At 26.8% G+C, this 14,986-nt stretch overlaps 1 protein-coding gene across 2 annotated transcripts; it reads right to left on the reverse strand.

The window, feature by feature from the left end:
- Positions 1 to 5,936: 5,936 nt before the first annotated feature.
- Positions 5,937 to 13,889, reverse strand: LOC100205844 (heterogeneous nuclear ribonucleoprotein A0). 2 transcript variants are annotated; one of them, XR_010635883.1, is made up of 5 exons: positions 13,777 to 13,889; positions 12,783 to 13,476; positions 9,011 to 9,245; positions 8,284 to 8,629; positions 5,937 to 6,133 (listed from the first exon to the last, which is right to left on the reverse strand). XR_010635883.1 is itself a non-coding variant. In XM_065788368.1 (4 exons), the coding sequence occupies exons 2-3, from the start codon at positions 13,465 to 13,467 to the stop codon at positions 9,019 to 9,021; spliced, it is 912 nt and encodes a 303-aa protein (XP_065644440.1). In that variant the 5' UTR covers positions 13,468 to 13,476; positions 13,777 to 13,889; the 3' UTR covers positions 8,683 to 8,889; positions 9,011 to 9,018. The 2 variants fall into 2 exon arrangements, 1 of the variants encoding a protein (XP_065644440.1); XM_065788368.1 differs by lacking the exons at positions 5,937 to 6,133; positions 8,284 to 8,629 and adding an exon at positions 8,683 to 8,889.
- Positions 13,890 to 14,986: the final 1,097 nt, after the last annotated feature.

Consider the following 14,986-nt stretch of genomic DNA (forward strand, 5'->3'; position numbering starts at 1 on the left):
AAAATTATAACTCCATTATTATTAGTAATAAAACTACAATTTTAAAGGAATTTTGTCTCACAATCAACTGCTTCAGCATTTATTTCAAGTAATTTTACAATTTTAAACAATAAGAAACATTTGTTATAAAGCTTCTTCATAGCAAATTATACTTCTTTAAAAATTTGAAAAAATTAAAGAAATTTGTAAAAAAATGTGTTGAAAAAATATAGTCATATAATTTAAACTTTCTTCAAATCCATCTATATTATAACTAAACTTATATTATAACATATAATATTTAATTATAATTAGGTCAAACGCTAATAAAACATAAGAAAGCAAATTATTTTCTTACTGAAAAAATTACGGAAAAACTTTAATGGGGAGGGGGAGTCAATTTTTTCAACAAAGAAAGTTTAAAAAGGTTAAAAGGGGTTAAGAAAAGGGTAGGTACAATCGTCAGTGCAGAATAGCGGAGCAGATTATTTATATCATACAAATGATAGAGCGGACTATAAAATCAGCTGAATTCTTTATAATTGATCAGCCGAATAATTCAGCAGATCATATGTGCACGGAGTACTCCGAATAGAAAATTAATGGCAGAAACAACAATTTAAATACTTGTAAAAAGAGTCTTTTGCACAAATATTTTTTGTGTTTGATAGTAAACGCTTTACAATAAAAAAAAAGCGATTAACCGTATTCAAATATGTGATCTGCCAAATAATTTGGCAGATCACATGTCAGAGTTAAATTGTTCGGATTTCCGAAAGTTTAGGTACAAAAGATTCGGATTAGGTACAATGGGTTTGGATTAGGTACAATGTATTCGGATTTCCGAAAGTTTAAGTACAATGGATTCAGATTTCTGAAAGTTTAGGTACAATTTCAAAATTTGAGGTACAAAATACAACTATTGATGGTCAAAAGAATACATCATCAATAGTTTAGCCTTGTTCGCAAAATATATTAGTGTTCAAGACTCAATTTGCTCAGCTTGCCAAATATTTGGAAAATCACATATAAAGTTTCAGCTGTTTTTATTATTCAATCTTGTACCATATAAAAGATCTGTAAGCCAATCTGCTCTGCACTACTGATTATGCTTACCCGTAAAAAATAGTCGTGTCTCTTTACATTTGTAAACAATTATTATTTTATTGTTTAAAGTAAAGTTTACCTCAAAAGCTAGAGATCCGTGGTACAACGCCACCTCTAGGCAAATTATATAACATCGATAAGAAAGGAGGCGTGAACTTTCTTTCAAATGCTTTTCCACGGTGCTCAGTGATAAGACACTGTGGAAGACATGCTTAAACCTTGCTTAATGAGTACCATAAAAAAAGCAGGTAATAACGTGTGACAAAATTACGATATTTAAAAAACACATGAAAACTTGTTAAGAGAATTGGAGATAAACTTTGTTGACTTTATTTACTCAGAAAAATTGCCACATTTTCTTACGTATTTTGAGTAACGTTAATGCGTTTGCTTATTTTAGATAAAGTTAAAGTTTTGAGCAAATAATAAAATAACTACAAAAATCAACAGTAAAAACTAGATATTAATATAAACAAAGTTTTCCATTCCATGCATATATTAACAAATATGTCTAACAAATATGTTCAATTGAAAATTGCCGTGATTCTCTATTTGGATTGACCACCGACGGAAATAACAATGGGTGGTATTGGCATATTGTAATAACCAAGGGCTTTTGGTTTTGTCCTACGTAGCATATCCTACGTCAACTGGTTGTGAAAGATCAGTATCAGTCACAGCTTCTTTAAAATCTTCGTAGATCTGTCCAATAAATTTGTTCAGTAAATAAATAATTTTTCAACCTTTTGAAAAAACGTAATCCCAGGCTAAATTTACGTCTTATAAAAAAGGTTTTCCCTGATCTACATTTTTCTTGAATACTTTTCATTTGTCTCATTATGAAAGACTAAAATTGGTTTAAAATAAAAAACAATTGTTTTTTATTTTAAATCAATTTTTTAAAATTAAACTGTTAACAGTACACGGATTTCAAAATTTTTTTTGTGAATTCAAATTAACATTGAGATATTGTTCAAAAAACAATATACGAAAATGCGCTAGGTATTTTTACTTTTACGTGAAAAAGATTAAAAAAAAAAAGAAAAAACTTAGTTCCTTCTAATTTTAGTTTCAATATTTGTTTGAAATACCTTTTTTAAGCATCTAATCTTTTTTAAACTAATCAAGAAAAAAGGATTTTTATTTAGTTTTTAAATATTATGAACATCTCATCTCTATCTTTATAAAGTTCGATTTACGGAAATCGCTCGTTAAAAGCTAATATGAATTGCTCATTAAAATAAATAAATATTGGTACATAAACATTATTAACTTAAGAAGGTGTAATTATAACTACTGCTTCTTAAGTTAATAATGTTTATATTATAGCATAGCATTACATATATATATATATATATATATATATATATATATATATATATATATATATATATATATATATATATATATATATATATATATATATATATATATATATATATATATATATATATATATATATATATATATATATATATATATAAACATACTATATATCTCCATTGAATAAGTTTACAAAATTGTTTTTAACTGGCTCATTATACTAGCAAATTGACATTACTTTAATATATCTAGTTTTGTCTCCATCTAATTTTCACTTCCACCAAATGGTTTTGTCTTTAGTACAAACTTAGCGGTCTGTTTTGATCAAAATGAGTACGTGATTTAATGTTACAATAACCAAGTTACGCATCTTATACAGATTTGAGGTATTTTTATTGTAATTACCATACTAGCATAACTCTAAAGTGCGGTTCGATAGCTTTATCAGTCATTCTTACTTTTCCATAGATTTCTTTACCATCAAAAAATGTTTCATTTTTCAATTTTTTTTCTTGATTGGCATGCCTGTTCGTTCTATACATTCTAATTGCAATGTAATCAAAACTTCTCTATATGGTTTGGACTTATTTTTGGACTAGTTTTGTAAAAACACTATTATCTCCACCACCTTTGTTCTTAGAATAGCAAATTAATATTAATTTACTAAAAAAGGATAGCATTTTGTTTGCTTCAGTTGCTTTCATAGGACCTGCTTACTCAACTTTATTTGGTGGTTATGTTTCATTATCAGTTTCCATTTATCATACTCTAAAGAAACTTTTTTTCTTTATTTTTAGAGTTTTTACAAAATTTGGATCACATAAGTGTCAACAATAACACAGCAACAATTTCATTAAGCAATAAAAATCCTCTTTTCTGCCAAGTATCGTAAACAGAAGCAGAACCAAGATTTAAACAGTCTATTCGTTTGTAAAAAAAACTGTTTTACACTTCAGTAGAAATTCAACTGTTGGTTGCAGTGTTTTGATATGCGGTATTCAGTTCCATTAATATTTTGGTAAATCATTAAGATGACATGTTCATAAAAATTAAAACTGTATCGTATACAGTTTTTAATATTGATACAATTTTTAAATATTATGAACATGTCATTTTTAAGAGGATTCTCTGCCTTGTCCTGTTTCTCAAAATGCTATCAAATTGCGCATGTTAACTTTCAGAGGTTTTGTAACAAATTAATGATAAGTTTTACAAATTAATGATAAGTTTTACAAATTACTGCTAAATAAAATTTTTGATTTAAAATCAATATTCCAAATTATAAATCAATATTCCAAATTATATGAGCAAAAAACTTTTTTTACTTTATCCTAAGACATATATCAGCCTCATAAATTTTAATATAATGACCAAAATCATGTTTTCAGTCCATACCACAACGCGTGTGAGAAGTTATTATTTCATTTATTAACAATTAGCGACGGCTAGCCGTTGCTATTTGTCCAATCCCTAATCACCCCCACCCATAGGGTATGGTTCCTAAAAAAAATAAAAAAAAATAAAAAAAAAAAATTTCTTGTCACGACGACTCAAAGTTATTACAGGGGGTAAAAGAGCAGATTTTAAACTCTTTATTTTTTCATGATAGAACTGAAAAAACATTTTCTGATCTTAGGAGACGTAGTTTGAGGAAAGTGGCAATAAGAGGTTGGGTTAGCTCCGTTTACCTTAACTTTTTGCAAGTCATCCTCATTTGATACCAGAATTAACATACTAGAAATTTGAGTATGCGGCATGGCTCTTAGTTAGCAATCTTAAGGTGGTCGTCTAGTTGTTTTGGGACAAAATTATAAACTAAACTTGATAATATAAACTTTCTTAAGAATGAAGAAACTTAAAAGCTTAAAAAGATTTATTGATAAAGAAAAACACCAGGAAAGAGGAGATAATTATTCTAAATGATCATTTTAATTTTTTTATTTTGTAGTTTTCTCTGTTTGTGATATTTCAGACTTAAAACAAGCATATTTTAGTTTCTATGAATTATTTTTGAATGAAATTTTCAGGGTTTGTTCATCTGTATATAAGTTAGTATGTGAACCAGAATCTATTTAATTCTTTGAGTATTTTAATACTTACTGGATGGTTTGTGTTGAATTTTACCCCTTTTTTAATTTCTTCAAATACGTAGAGCTACAGTTATTGGATCTAAACATAATTATAAGTTTTTACTGGTTCACATACTAATTTTATGTATATTCTGCATGCAAACCAAACATCATGTAAAACGAATGTACAGATAACTAGAACTCTTTGTTTTAAAAAGTGATGTTTTAAGCCTTTTTTTTGCTGATTCAGCATTAAAGAACGTAAATAATTTTTTTGTAAATAACAAATTGTATTTCTTATTTTTTACAAGACGACCACCTTAAACAGCAAAATTACTAAAAAAATAGTTGACTTTTGCCCCCTGCGAAATATATTTTTTTTTAGATTTTTGGAATGGGGAGGGTTTCTAGTGATAAATAAAATTCTGTGAATGTCTTGCAAGGTCTTAGAATATGTTTCTATGCACGGTGCAACAATGGCTGAAATTATGACTCAACACCTGGTAAACCAGCTTACAAGAGGTTATAGATCATCCAAGTCATATTTTAAAAATCCAGAAAATATTTTCAGGATTTTTAAAATATGCTTTAACCTGATCCGCTTAACAAAATCGCGTCAAGTATCAAGTGATACTTATTTTGTAACTGCTAAATCAGTTATTGAGATAATAACCTCGCCAAGTTATGTTCAGAAGCGTTCACTGAAGCAGTTGGAGACTACATATGAAAAATATGGAGCTGATTTGAATACGGGAGAGAACTATTCCATGATACATCATCTCAACGGTCCTTTATTTCTTCTTTATTAAATTAGAGTTTCACAAAACATAATCGACAATTAACAATTATTATACTTCACTATTTCAAAGAAACAAAGCGCAACACTGGAATTCATTTTTTTAACCAACTATGAATTACCTAACACTACTAAGTTATGAAGAAAAAAAAAACTATAAGAAATTAAGCTTATGTAGAATTTCTTTTAACAACTTAGTACAAATATTATATCTTATTTATTACTTTTCAGTTTTAAGATAAAATGTTTTTATTTAACTTTACGAGCATTTTCAAAGTTATTAAAAAGTTTTTAATTAACCAATTTCACAATAAATCAAAATTTCCCGCACGGTGTTGAGGCCTTGCTATAAAGAAGTGTGGTCATTTTAAAACTATTTTTAAATAATTATATACATATATACATACATATATTATAACTATTTTTAAATAGTTATATAAATAGTAACGTCATGCAGACGTTCAAAATAAATTTGAGTCTTGCTGTTGAGAACAAACTTTTAAATTCGTTCTCTATTAGCATTTAAAAAAAAAGAAGTATAAATACAATTAAAAAGTTGTTTTAATGGAGGCAACTGACCAACAGCTAAGAAATGTTTCTAGATTTTCTTTAACCTTTTTATCAGGGGCATATTTAAAAAACAAGACATGAAAACCATAGCCTTTAGAAGCTAAAAAGATTCATCTTGCTTATCTTTATTGTTTAAGTTACTATATGAAGTTTGCATAAACAGCTTTAACAACAATAAATTTTTATTCTATTAATTACAAAATCATAAATGGTGATTATAAACTTTGATCGGCAGTAAACGCATTCGATGAAATAGGACACGGATTTCATATTAACCAAAGAACGAAACCTAAAACATAAAAATACAGTTATCTTGACAATTTATACAACCTGAGCCTAATACAGCCTTAATTAGTAGGCACTTTTATCAAACAGTTAAATATTACTGTGCCCGATAAACGATAAAATTGTAAGAAAAACAAATAAATTTTCTTTATGTAAAAATATGAATAATAAAAATTATTATTAATTTTAATAACTAGTAGGCCCGCAAGAGAGTCATAGATTTATTAAGAGCAAAGCCACCCCGATGAAAATTTTAATACAGGTGTCATATTAAAAATGATTTAATGCGGATCACTTTAATAATTATTTTGCACTACTTTGATCAACAAGTTTAACATTCCACCTTGAGTCAAATAACTTACTGTCAGACAAATCGTTTTTCGATCTTCTCGCTCAACAGCTGCCTTGCTAACTGCTGTGACTAAATGATTTTATGCAACCGCAACCCTAGGGCTATTACTCTTGACATATTTAAAACTTTAGACCAAGTCTATCATGCTGGTCTTCTCGGTTTGCTTACTTCTTACTATGTATTTGGGAAGGTTTTTGAGATAATTATGTTATTTCTTTTTAACTGGTTTATTAAAGTCATCATTGAAGGCCAACACTCTTCTTCATTTCCAGTAACTTCTGAGGTGCCTCAAGCTTCTATCCTTAGTCCTGCTTTGTTTCTTATCTACATTGATGATCTTCCTGACAATTTATTTTATTTCCTGTTTTGACAAAAAGTCTTCTCTATTAGATAACCTAGAACAGGCAGCTTCTCTTATATTTGATTCCATTATGATTAAAATACAATCATGATTGAATCTAGTTCCATCAACCAAAACTCATGCTTCCTTGACTAGAAAATTTAGCTAAGTCTAATTTTTTTAGTGTCAGTCTGCATGGTCTCAAAGCTTTTATTTATCTAGTTTTTTTTCTATGCACTTCAACCTTTAGTACTCTCATCTTCAGTTTTCCTGACTCGTACAACCTACAACTTTTGAAGTCTTCTATCAATTGTTTCCTTGCTTTTCAATTCTATTCTTTTTCTTCTTCTAATAACTCGTAACTTAATAGTGGTTGCTTGCAGCCTTGTTGGGAGTGAATTAGAATAAAAAAAACTGCTATTATAAAGCAAAATCTTGAAACAAAAAAAGCTTTATAAAGTTAAGAAGTATCACACCAACTGTGAAAACATTTCTATTACATTTATGTGTGTGTATATAATATATATGCACACACATACACATACTATTTTAAGGTGGTCGTCATAAAAAAGGTGACTTTTGAAAAATAAAAAGAAGTCTCTTTCTTATATAAACATTTAAAGACATCAGAAATCTACTGTTTAGAAGTGTTTATATAGTTTCTTGCAGAAAATTTATTTGATTAAAAAAAAATTGGTTGATCCATGTCACAAAATCAGCAAAATTGATCACATTTCAAAATGAATTAAGTCAATTTGTATTTATCAGTTTTTAATCAAATTTTAGGATATTTTGCCATGAATCTAGATACTTTATTTAACTGCCTGATTTGATCTAAATCAATGGTAATAGTTATTGAATATTTTTTATATAAATAAATAATTTAGATGTTACCAATAGTTACCAATAATAATTATTTAATAATTATTTATGTTACCAATAATAATTATTTAAGAGAAGAAAGTTACACTAATCTTTACATAAAGTTATAGCTACAATAACCTTGTAAAAAACCCCACCAATAAATGCTATTTCTACCAACTTATAAGAAGACCAAGACAAACAAAATCATTTACGAAATAACATTTAAAAAAAAGTTCAACAACATGCTTTCAAAATTGAGTCAAAATTATTATTTTCTTATTTAAATGAAAATGGAATTACTTTTTTAAAAAGTGTCATTTTCTTATGACATAAAAGAGTTAAAGCAACTCTCTCATGACATTCTAGAAGAGTTAAGAACCAAGTATGCTTATTGTAATACTACCACAAGACTGATATTCAAGAGGTTTACAAGCTCTTTTAAAGTTATGACCAAGATATTTCTCTCAATAAAATTAATATATCATTCTCTAATTATTTAACTGTATCTGTATTTATAATGTATTATGTACTTAAAAAATATATATTAAATGTATAAATATTGCAAGAAAAAGTATATTAACTAAACAAATAAACAAACCTGCACAAGTAGTCATTTTGTTGTATATTCTTCCGAGGTTGTAGCAAATGATGCAACAATTTTATTTTTAATTAAAAAAAAAGAAAAAAAACAAAGGAAAAAAAAAATTCTTTAAAACCTTTTTTTTTAATTCTCTTTTATCTACTTTTTAATTGAAAAAGGTTTTCACTTATTTCACTTTTTCAAAATAAAACAGTTTAATGTAAAAAACAAACAAACAAACAAAAAAAAAAAAAACTCTTTAAATAAAAAGGTCAAAACAAGTCCTAACAAAATCTCAGCATTAATGCTTTAAATACCACGAATATTCAAGTCACCACGCCATGTCATGGAATAACACCTTCACCTATATGTACACATATATATACAAAAAAATATTAGTTGAGAAAATAAAATAGCTTAAAAGGGGTATCCTTTATTCTTAAGTTAAAAAAATCTACACAAAAGCTCAAAAAGTCTCGCTGGTTGTTTCGAAAAGCAAACCCAAGTTTTTTTTTATACAAATAGTCTGATGTTCGAATGTATTGAAAAGTAAAACTCCAAAATGAAAATTCGTAAACTTGTCCTTCAAGAAAACAACTTCTCAGCAAATAATTGAAGGGAGAGCTAAAAATAAAATATCCAATGTAACCAAATAATGCGTATCTTCTACAAGATACTGGAAGCAAAATTGACATTAATTTCTGGAGATGTCAACTAGGCTTCACAATCCCCCCAAAGAAAATACCTGGAAACTTAATAAGGAGCGTATCTGCCACCTCGAACACCTCCACGACTGCCTCTTTGTGGTTGTGGGGCAGCATAGCCACCTCCATAACCATATCCATAATCATAAGCACCACCATATCCAGGACCATATCCATACCCATCCCAACCTCCATAACCACCATAACTATATGGACTGTAAGCAGCACCGTACGCTCCACGAGCAGCATATCCAGCACCTCTCTTACCACCACCAACTAAAAATTAAACAAAAAAATTGTTAGTTTTATTGATAACCTATAAGTTAAACATTTCTGATTAAAAACCTTAAATTAAAAAATTTTTAAACTCTATGTTTTGTTCAAACTATTTATAAAGCTATACCGAAAGCAAAAAATCTACAAAGTGTTGGCAACTTATATCAGATTCAGATTTAAGGTGTTCACTAGACACGTAGAAAACATGGGTAGTAGTAACATTATCAAAAACAGACAAACTGAATTTATTTGAAAACAGACTTTCCGGATTAATACTGAAATTGTGAATAAAATCAAAATTGTGTAAAAAGAAATAAATTCGAAATTGTGAATGAAGAAATAGTATCGAAAATCCTAAAAGCAGTATAAGATTGAAATTAAAAGAAAATGATTAACATCGAAATGATAAAAATTGAATGTCAAAAATTTAAAAAAATTATATTTTAATTTTTTTTAATCGATAGATTGCCTGCCCAAACAAAACTCAATTGATGTAGCAGCACTTGCATGTTCTACCTCCTCTTTGCATGTTTTTTGATACTATTCCTAAATCCAAATTTCAATATTATTTCTGTATAGACATTTTCAACATTATTCCATCTAAATAAATTTTAATTTTTTTTAAAATTAATTCTTTAAAATTAATTTTCGATGTTAAACCCAAAAAAATGTTTCAATCAAAAAAATTTTGTTAATCATCCACTTTTCGAGCAATATTTTTTCAATACTATTCTGATTAGTATGCATGACAATGAAACGAATTAAGTTAATTAATTTTTTTTAATGCGAAAAAAAGCTTTGTCATTAAAAACAAACATAAAAGAGATAAATATACATAAATTTTAAATATTTTTTTATTTTAGTTACAAATAGAAAAATTAATAATCTTTTTAAAATTTACTAATGCAAAATTTACGCAATGTTTGTATTGAAAAAATATACTTTTTTAAATACCTAGTATACTAGATATTTACATCTAATTTTATATTATAATAAAAATTATAATATGAAATAGATAAACAAAAATACGAATATCCATGTAAAAAAGTTATTTTTAAATGCATTTTAAAACTTTTAGCTTTAAAATAATAAGGTAAATATTTAAGTTAAAAACTTAATTATTCAAAAAGTTTTCATACAATATATCAGTGTTTTTATTTTCATAAACTAAAAAGTTGTTTCAGCTTTTTTTTTTACATTTATAATATAAAAATAAATATAAAAGAAGACAATATGTAAATAATCATTTAAACGTTTTAAAAATGTGTTTAAAAGCCAATTCAATGTACCAATTAGTATAGACTAAAGTATCAAACTCATTCATTCAAATTTTAACTGCAAACAATTGTTTTTAGCTTTTTTCTCTCTAATATAGCACACAAAGAAATAAAGCAATTTATACGTGAAAAAAACTTCAGAAGAGAATGAAACAAGTTGACCAATTACAATTTAACATTCGTATTTAAAGGTATTCATGAATCTGAAAAATGTCAAACTTTTCCACTTATTTTTTTGTCTTAATTTGCTTAAACTTTAGTTTTAAAGTTTAGTATGAATGCAATTACCTTTTTTGTTGTTGTTGCTTTTTTATTCATTACATCTAAATTTCTAAATTCTCAACATCACAAAAACATAAATAAAAATATACACCAGGGCGCAACACCGTTTTTTTTAAAAATAAACGTTGACATTCGTATCTTTATTTATTGACGAACATCTAATTTTAGAGGTATATGTCAAATAAGCCAGTGTATTTTTTAATTTTAGTTCTTTTTTATTCAAATAGTTTTTTATTAAATTATAAGGGAGTTTTATTTTCAAATAACTTTTATTCAAGTTAGTTATTAGATGTATCAAAGATGTTTATTGAATTTTATTAATTTTTTTTATTAATTCAAAACAATTTTTCACGCATTTGCAAACTGCACACAAATTAATGATAACTAATATCATAGATCATCCAGGTCATATTTTTAAAATTGGGAGAATTGTTTGGGTAAAATATCCTGAAAATATTTTCCCTTAACTTTGCTTTTAGCTTTTCCAATTTTTTTTATTTAAACTTTTCTTAATTTTTGTATGAGTGATGATTGAAAAAGTTTAAAAAACAAATATATTATAAAAATATATACCTAAATTTGTATGTATGGAAATCAATTTGGAAAACTGGAAAAACTAAAAGTTTAGAAAAATATCTGGAGTTCGAGAAATATCCAGAAAAAATTAACTCATGTAATATGCAATAACCTTATGACTGTAAACTGTTACTTATTAATACAAAATAGTGAATTTTTCTCAATTTAGTTTGTTAAATTTATTTACTTATAAAAAAATGTATAAACTTGAAGAAATTAAAATAAAAAGGAATGAAAAATAAAAGTTGTTTAACACTTCTTTTTTTAAACCTTACTAATTACCAATATATATTAAGTATTTAATAAGTTATTACATTAAGTTAGTATTAAATAATTAATATTATTATAGTTATAATATTATACTGGTTACCATCTATAATTAATTGATACAATTGTTAATAAGCGTTAAAAAAAAAAGAAGATTAAAATGTTATAAAAATATAGTTGTCAAAGTTTATGAAAAATCATATACTGAATCATTTGGTTTAGCACATGGAATAATAATAATGCTCAAGGTAAGCAACATAAAATATTTATTTGATTTTTTGCTATTAAGGCATCTAAACATAGTTAGATACATCTCTAATAATAATTTTTTTTATACAATCCACTTTTCCAAAGATAAAAAAGCATTCGTTTAAGGGTAAAGCTTTAGAGTTAATGTTTGAATTAGAACCTGAATTCTAAATTGACTCTACCCATACCTGCTATGACCCAATCCCTAAACCTGGCCCTTACTTAACATATCTTTTTAGTTATGTAAGGGTGTATTGTTCCTGATTTATATATGACAAGTGAAATTAAGAAAACAAGTCATTTTATTATATACCGCTTAACTGAAGCATTACCAAAACAAGAATGAGCATGGCTTGTGAAAAAGAGCTGAAATTTAAAATGACCTTAAATGTTTTTATATTATTTTAAAAAAATTTATTATATACTGATTCTCAGTTAATACAACCATGACCACATTCTAACACATTAAAAACAGGAAACAATTTCTTATCCAAGCCTCAAAACTTATGTGCTGAACCATCATAAGTTTTGATGTTTCAAATAATTATACTTAATAATGAATTTTCTGATTGTATAAAAAAATACATATTTCATATAAAAAATGGTAAACCTACAGCTTAATAAAATAATTCATTATCAAATAATTATTTTATAAAAATTCATTAATAATTCATTAATAAATAATTAATATAAATAATTTTTTGTATTTTTTTTTAAAGCAGAGAAGAGTGTAAAATAGTGTCGTTAATAACCTTTAAAAAGTATTTATAATAATAATTATGATATTTATAATATTTTAAGAAATTGCAAAGTTTTTACAAATGAGAGCACAAAAATAAATTCTAAACTGTAAATATACTTAAAAAATATATCATAAAAAACATACTTTCATTGGTTGGCACAGATTTTTTTAACTCTATTCGCCTTCCGCCAAATTCAAATGTTGCATGTTGAATAGCCATTTTATCAGCCATGTCTTCACTAGAAACCATAATAAATCCATAACCTTTATTTTCCTCTAACTTATTTCCCTGTTCATCCTTTTTTTTAATGAGCTGGACTGACTCGATAACACCAAATTTTTTAGGGTGACGACATTCGAAGTATTTTCTTATATCATCTTCACTACAATTATTTTTTGGAAGATTAGCAATAAATAGTTTTTTGGTTTTTTCATGGGCCCCAGGAGATTGATTATCTTTGGGAACAGCCCTGTTAACATCTAACAAACGCCCTTTAAAATTTAAGTCTTTTCTCCTTAACAGTACTTCATCTACCATTTCAGATGTTTCAAAAGTGATGAATCCAAAATGACTTTTCTTATCTGTGTCTTTTTTAATAATAACGTGATCTGACACTTTTCCATTGGCAACTTGTTCAAAAAATGTTTTTAACTCTTCATCAGTAGAATCTGTTGTAATTCCTCCTACAAACATTTTTTTCATTTCCTCTTTGTCAAGTATGAGATCTCTTATATATTCTGTATTTTCTGTTGTCGTGTTATTTACGGTGGTTTCAGATGTTGCTTCAGATTGTTGATCAGGAACGACTTCTCCATTTTCGTCACCCATTTTTTAATACTAAATAAAATCCAGTTTTTTAAAGTCATAACACAACAATTAAAAGAGAGTATCGCTATATCGCCATAAAAAACTTAAAAGCATAAAGTAATTATTCATATTTCAAAGCATAATGAAAGAAAAAAAATTTTTAATTTGACCATAAAAATTTTTAGTCGGTTCTTATAGAGAAAAAAGTTATGTTAAAGAAAACTTTTTACGCTTATCATTTGTTCCTATTATAAATAACATATAATTTAGTGAGTCACTTGTAACTGCAAATTATACAATGTAAAAATTTCATATGTAATAAGGCCTGACCCTGCCGCAGCTAACTGAACCAAAGAAATTGGCGAGAAAGAAAAATGGCCTTCTATAATGGCGCTAAAACCTGTGAGGGAGAAACTTTCTCTTTTGTTCGAGTTAAAAATAAAGTGTTTTCAAAAAGACTTTAAGTTAATCAAGTTTTGCACGTGACATTTCCATAAATCTTTACGGGGGTTTGTTACGAAACTTATTTAATTTAATAATTTAATAATTTAATAATTTTTTACGTTATTTATCAAAAAAATCACTCGTAGATATTTTTCATAAGATACTCATTAGCAAACGGTTAGCAGTTTTATAAGGCAAAACAATGGCAACATGAATATGCAGGTTTAGCTATAGAGCATCCGCAAACGGGTCTTGAAAAAATTTTGCAAACCATCTCCGCTTACTTTTTTTTATTGTTTTTTTAATGTGGTATTTAAGGTGGTTTAAGAATTCTTTACGGTCTTATCACAGAGCACCGAGAAAGAGCATTTAACTAAGAAAGTTGCCTCCTGCATTAACAAAATTACTTACTCGACCAGAGCCGGCATCGAGCTACTGACCTCTTGGCTCTAAGCAATAACTCTAATCACTTATTTAAAGTGATCATCAAAAATTTTAAGAAAATTTTTAATTTACTACTAAAAGAGATCAACACTTTATTAATAATTTATTCCTAAAAACTATTTTGGTGACTTTGTTTCAATGTCTTCCACAGTGCATTCTTTGTGTTTGGGTTTAACCTCACTGCACCTATGGTTGCGATAAAACAACGCGGTTATAATGTAACTCAATCCGGGGATTGGATAAGTATATTGTTTGATAATAAAAAAAAAAATTGGGAAAAAAATGTACTTTAAATAATTTTTTTCTCTGTCTTGTTAAATTGAATTGGCAAACAAGCTAGCCTTCAACTTAAATAAACATTGCATAAACATTGCTCATCAAAGAACAAACATTGCTCATCAAGAGAGTAGGCTAACCGATTAAGTTGACCTTAAAGCTAACTAAGCTGTATAATGAATAAATTTTAATGATGCTAAGAAAAGACTTTTCAAAAGAAAAAGTTTACATGGTTTAATGCATAAAATTTGTATAAAGCCAACCTTACTTAGTGGTAATTTAAATTATGGATTGCTAAGGAATGACACATGTCATTCACTATAGTTATTTACATGAATCAATGTGACACAATAAAGTGATCGTAATAAATTATATA

Source organism: Hydra vulgaris, chromosome 01, assembly GCF_038396675.1.
Source record: "Hydra vulgaris chromosome 01, alternate assembly HydraT2T_AEP".
Taxonomy (NCBI): domain Eukaryota; kingdom Metazoa; phylum Cnidaria; class Hydrozoa; order Anthoathecata; family Hydridae; genus Hydra; species Hydra vulgaris.

Excerpts from the sequence above, each read along its gene's own strand:
- LOC100205844 (XM_065788368.1), bottom strand. The coding sequence starts at position 13,467 with ATGGGTGACGAAAATGGAGAAGTCGTTCCTGATCAACAATCTGAAGCA. Across the intron at positions 9,246-12,782 it reads ATCTGTGCCAACCAATGAAA|TTGGTGGTGGTAAGAGAGGT; the intron begins GTATGTTTTTTA and ends TTTAATTTTTAG.